This window comes from Phragmites australis, chromosome 4 (genome assembly GCF_958298935.1).
Source record: "Phragmites australis chromosome 4, lpPhrAust1.1, whole genome shotgun sequence".
Classification (NCBI taxonomy): domain Eukaryota; kingdom Viridiplantae; phylum Streptophyta; class Magnoliopsida; order Poales; family Poaceae; genus Phragmites; species Phragmites australis.
The window spans coordinates 30295060-30301003 of record NC_084924.1 but is presented as its reverse complement, the minus strand read 5'-3'; the positions used below and the strand labels follow the sequence as shown (position 1 = coordinate 30301003).

The 5944-nt window shown below is 51.3% G+C and overlaps 1 protein-coding gene across 1 annotated transcript; it reads left to right on the top strand.

The window, feature by feature from the left end:
* The first annotated feature begins 2286 nt into the window (after positions 1 to 2286).
* On the top strand, positions 2287 to 4248 carry LOC133916057 (probable serine/threonine-protein kinase PBL15). The gene is made up of 3 exons (XM_062359545.1): positions 2287 to 3061; positions 3160 to 3296; positions 3389 to 4248. The coding sequence occupies exons 1-3, from the start codon at positions 2485 to 2487 to the stop codon at positions 3971 to 3973; spliced, it is 1299 nt and encodes a 432-aa protein (XP_062215529.1). The 5' UTR covers positions 2287 to 2484; the 3' UTR covers positions 3974 to 4248.
* The last annotated feature ends 1696 nt before the right edge of the window (positions 4249 to 5944 follow it).

Genomic DNA, 5944 nt, shown 5'->3' with positions numbered 1-5944 from the left:
GGACATGAGGGCCTCCAGCGCCCCCTGCTGCATGGTCCGCCATGCAGACCTCGCGTTGGGTCTCAGAGCTCCCAGATTCCATCTCGGTGTCCTATGCCTAGAGCACAACGGGTTCATTTGAGTGGTACCCCATGACAAATACCTCACGATGGTCGCGGTCCTCGGAACGGGACTCAGCAGTTACCGTGGATCCGACCATAGGTAACCTGATCAAGCTTTTCAAACTTAATGAAATGACAAAATGCGCCCCCATACCGGATGCGCAAAATATCGAGGGTTAGTCCCTGACAATGATTTCGAGGTGTGCTGGACAGCAAGTGCATGAACGGTGTTTCAAGAATCGATGTGTGCCCGTATAATGGACTTAGGGACACATGAAGTTATACATATTCAGGCCTCCCAGAGGATAATAACCCTGCATCCTGTGTGTTGTGTTATGGAGGATCTCAATTGGTTACAAAGGTAGTTCTAGCTAGCTACCAGACTTGATCTCTTCCTCCTTTACAAACAGGGTCCTCATCCCTTTTTATAGTAGAGAGAAGGAGAACTTACATGTGGGTCCAAACAGAAGACCCTACACATCCTAATATCTAACCCAAGCCATCATTACGGAGTATCGTCCCCGACCACTTGCTTGATCGGCTTTCTGACAACGTCCTGTCCATCATGCGGCACCGCGTCGACCTGCAAAAGTCCAACTCCGTAGCATTTAATACTACAAGATGTGATAAAGCCCCTATGCGCCGTCCATGACTTCGTCCACTGGAGTTGGCGCCTGCGAAACAAAAACACTTGAGTGGATATCAATAAATACGATTGGACAGGTTGTGTCAGATCCGGCCCTGCGACCAGTGAAGCCGGTCGTGGGTTTATATTATGGTGCAGGGAGACTAGTCGCATATGCCTTGTACTGGTCATGGGAACCATACTCTAGTCGTACGACCAATCAGTTTTAGAAAATATACGTCTCTTACCGTTATATCCATCATAAATCCGTTTGCTAGGGTACCTTTTACTCAATAATCCGACAACTTCACTCTTAATGACAGTTGTTTAAACACTATCTATGATCTATCATTTGTAACATATATTTCTGTAGTAATGCACAATCATTTCTCTCATCCCCATATTTCTTCTCTTTCTCTCCTCTCTCTCTCTCTCTCGTATCCGAAGGTGAAAAGTGACCTCCATGTTTCAGTCACGCGAGAGTCCTAGCTAGCAAGCTTTGGACCATGGTGCTAGATCCGAACCTACGTGTTGTGTGGGGGCAGAGATTACAGGACGATGGGCAAGGAGTACAAAGGCCACCGACACCATTCGTGTTCCAATGCCTGATCTCACAGAAGATGATACGTCTCACCACCTACACAAAAGATTTTGAGTTCCACGACAAGGCGGGCCTACTACAAACAGGCGCTATGCCTGCACCACCTTGATGCCTAACTAATGTCTTTTTGGTTCGTTGTTATATTTTACTCGACTTTTTCTAGCAGCTGTTTGGTTTACTGTCGCAGTTTTAACATGTCGCGGTTTTAACATGTCATTATTTTTTAACCTTTGATCTTATCTGTTATAGACTAATTTTTTTTATCAAACTTTATCTACCAAAAATACAATAAACTATGATACTGAAACAAACAAAACCTAGAGCTATCATGCTAGATACGCAGAGGGAGAGGAGTTGGTTGATTTAGATCCCAAAGCGACTATGGAGGAGGAGGGAGAGGAGTTGGATCCGGAGGCAGCTAGAGAGAATGTATATCTGTATGGGAGCGGTGACATCAGGAGGTATAGACCAGATTGGGCTGTCGGAGTTGTGAGATGGGGGTTTCAAAGCTGTTCCAAAATCTGCTTAGGATTCTCCGACTGTCATTCCCGATCAAAGAGCCACTCAAGCGTCTTATCAGCACGACACATCGGCGTCTCGAGGGGATCTAGGGTTGGTGCTTAGACCTCTGGTGAACCAATTAACAAGTTTAAGAGCTTTAAACTGCATTTTCAAAGTTCGTGCACACTTAAGTGACATAGGCGGACAAATTCAAAGACGGCAAATATGTTTTACTCTAACACAATATACTACTGAAAACTCCGAATTCATTGTCAAAATTATGTTTCGGAGACTTTGTTGCCAGCGTCACACTTTGATTGTGAGTGAAGAGTGAAGAGAGTCAGTACTGATCTGTGATCACCTGAATGCGAGATTTTATACGGAAAAGGCAAGCGATGGCTTACTACATGCTGAAGGCAAGGGTGCTGCTACCATAAGCGCACACTTTCCTCGAAAGGGGGAGTGGTTCGGAGCAGTTGAGTGGTGTGTTGGAACGGTTGGCCTCGCGCCATTTCCAATATCAACCCCACGCCGCGCTATCCACCACACCGCCATCCACTCTCATTCCATCCACCTGATCACACGCCTAAAGCAACTAGCAGCTCAGTTTAGCTAGGGAGCATCCAATCTTATTACACGACTCCGTTCTTGCGACGATGCCGAGGCCGTGGAGACCGGTGCTGGTGTCGGCGACCAAGTGCTGCGCCGCCGAGGACGCCGTGGTTGCCGCCGGCGCGGGCAACGGCCTCGCGCGCTGCCGGCCCTCGGGGTCCCAGCTGTCGCGGCGGCTGGCCTCCTTCCGGCGCCTGTCGTCCCTGGCCAACAGCCCTGCCTCGAACACCATGACGGAGACGGACAATAAGGACGGCACGGGCGACGGGGACATGGCGGGCCCGCTGCAGCTGCACTCGTTCAGCCTGGCCGAGCTCCGCGGCGTCACGCACGACTTCTGCAGCAGCTACCTGCTGGGGGAGGGCGGGTTCGGCACCGTGCACAAGGGCTACGTCGACGCCGGCATGCGCCCCGGGCTGGACCCGCAGCCCGTCGCCGTGAAGCAGCTCAACGCCGCGGGGTTCCAGGGCCACACGGAGTGGCTCGCCGAGGTCATATTCCTGGGCCAGTTCCGGCACCCGCACCTGGTCAAGCTGCTGGGGTACTGCTGCGAGGACGAGGACCGCCTCCTCGTCTACGAGTTCATGCCGCGCGGCAGCCTCGAGAACCACCTCTTCAGGAGTACGCGCGTGCGCCCTGCATAATCCATACATGCCGCCGCGCGGCATCCTCGTCTTCGTGTGAATTCATTGACCAGTTGCTGATTCGCGCGTGCGCAGGGATATCGGCGACCATTCCATGGGGCACGCGGATCAAGGTGGCCATCGGCGCCGCCAAGGGACTCGCCTTCCTCCACGGCGCCGCCACGCCCGTCATCTACCGGGACTTCAAGGCCTCCAACATCCTGCTTGACTCGGTACGTACACTAATTTGCACGACTGCATTCCATTTGGATGATTGGATCAAGAATCCAAGATTTACAGGATCAAATGAACTTATTGCGCGCAGGACTTCACGGCGAAGCTGTCGGACTTCGGGCTGGCCAAGATGGGGCCCGAGGGTGAGGACACGCACGTGACCACGCGCGTGATGGGCACCCACGGCTACGCGGCGCCGGAGTACGTGCAGACTGGCCACCTCAACGTGAGGAGCGACGTCTACAGCTTCGGCGTGGTCCTCCTCGAGCTCCTCACGGGCCGCCGCGCCATGGAGCGCGTCCGCAACAGGAGCGCGCACGCCGAGCAGCAGGTGAAGCTCGTGGACTGGACCCGCCCTTACCTCGGCGGCAGCAGCCGCCGACTGCGCTGCATCATGGACGCGAGGCTGGCTGGCCACTACTCCGTGAAGGGCGCCCGCGCCTTGGCGCAGCTGGCGGTGCAGTGCACGGCCACGCAGCCGCGGGACAGGCCGCGCATGGCGGCCGTGGTCGAGGCGCTGGAGCGGCTGCATGGGCTCACGGACATGGCCGTCAGCGTCGGGCTGTGGCCCGCCACCGCGCCCGTGGTCGGGAGGAACGCCATCTCGGCCAAGATCCGCGCGGAGGTCAAGGGTGCCGGGTCGCGGCGGAGGAGCGCGTCCTCCAAGCTACCTTGAACGTCGATCGACCGACGACGAGTGGCCAGCTGCCACGTCCTGTACTGGATCGGAGTGTGCGAATCTTATTGTAATTTGTATGCGCGCGCGTACATACGTGTATGTATATAGTAAAGTTTAGTTTAGTGTTGGTATGTCGAGCGTGAACGCATGAGATCGATGAGGCAGATCGTACCCGTGTCATCCATGAACTGTAAGATCCATTGCCTTCGCACCATCATGATCGATTCATGAGGCGATCGTTTTGCAAATACCACGATACAAGTTTTCCATTCCATCGTCTGCCGTTCGAGGAACCTTCGCCTTTTGCATATGCAATGAATCCAAGTGTCTCTCATCTCTTTTTGTGTGTGTATGGACAAAGAATGATGTCGATGGGTATAAGCAAGTTTTTGTGTGTTTGCGTGGACTAGTACTTGAGGGTTGAGACTGAGCGCGCCCCCGATTTGTTTGGTTGCGCCTGCGTCCTCCCAATGGGAGCTTCAAATCAAGCAACCGAGAGCTAACGGACACTCCAGTACGCGCCAATCGAAACTTGCCATCGGCGTAACGTAATCCTCCTCAGCGTGCCTTTCTCCACAGCGGAATGGACGCACGGTCGTAGTAGCCGGCCGAGCCCCGCCTCGCCTCGCCTCCCCCAAGCGGAGGAGCATCTTGCAACCGTCGCCGTCACCGTGGACGACGCCGGAGTAACGTGATACTTAGCTCGTCGTGCGGCGACCGAGCTGGGAGAGGACAAAAAAAAAAAATTAACACGGCGCGGACCAATGGATGCCGCTAGGCTAGCGCGGTGAATCCTGCTGCCGCGGAAGGGGACAAGCGGTAAATTTCTCGGCAGAGGAGGCGGGACGCACGGGCACGGCAAGCCGGCTCGGTCAGTCCACCACCACCACCCTTTAGAGATAGTAACCGGTATAATACCCACGGTACAACTTATATAAACTTTTACCAGTCAGCTCACATTTAAATATTTGTCTATAATCATTACTCATTACCGGTAAAATTAGCACTCATGCCCGTTGTCTTTAGCCATCACATACACGAGGGATGCCTGTATGCGAGGTGGGACAGACCAAGGTGGGGCGGATGGGGCAACCAGTGGAGACCGCCGCGGTGGTATGGATAAGAGTAGTTGCGACTGACGTGGTGGGGCAAATGGGGACTACGGAGACGGGCACGGTGGGTGGATGGGGTGATAGATGCGAGGGCTAGTTTATATATTATCAAATAATTTAGATTATATATGTCAGATATTTAGAATGAGTATATAAGCGAAACTAGCACATATATGACTATTTCATGCCCGTTAAATTTAATATCAGACCACACATAAATTTACGGGTAAAACATATATCATAAACCCACATCTATTATGGTTTTTAATCTATAGACGCAAAGATAAACTATGGTTATTGCCATTCCTATCCTGGATGGAAGCGACGAAGCGAGTAGAATAGGATGGCTGTCGCTTTGACGTTTCATTTTTTGTTTTGTTTGTTTGGATTTTTTTTCCCCCGAAAAAGAAGGCCCGACGTTCATAGGAGGCGGCAAACTAGAGCTTGCTACTCTTCGCTTCCGATAATCCATGCCTGAAAAAGCTTGACACATTCCTGGAGATGGAAATTAAAGGCTCGACGTTCATAGGAGTCAAATTCTAGATCTAGAAGACCACGTGTGTTTTACTAGAGAGAGCATTTACGCTAGTTGAACTGGGAAATGTCAGTGACCCAAACGAGCGGCAACACGAAAAAGAAACTGCATTTGTATAATTTCTTTATTAGAATAACAAGCCGCAGCTAGTCCTGACCCATATATTATATTATATTATTATTTGAGAGAAAAAAATCACCATATTTACTCTTAAGGTCATAAAATTACCGTATTAACTGAAAAAAAAGAAAAAAAAATCTAGACTACTAATTATTATAAACATCTAACGATCTAGATTAAATTAAAGAGTCCATATAAAAT

Bases quoted from the DNA above. Each gene is read 5' to 3' on its own strand.
- LOC133916057 (XM_062359545.1), top strand. From the start codon at position 2,485: ATGCCGAGGCCGTGGAGACCGGTGCTGGTGTCGGCGACCAAGTGCTGC. The intron at 3,062-3,159 runs GTACGCGCGTGC...GCGCGTGCGCAG, and splicing joins CGAGAACCACCTCTTCAGGA to GGATATCGGCGACCATTCCA. The intron at 3,297-3,388 runs GTACGTACACTA...TATTGCGCGCAG, and splicing joins CCAACATCCTGCTTGACTCG to GACTTCACGGCGAAGCTGTC.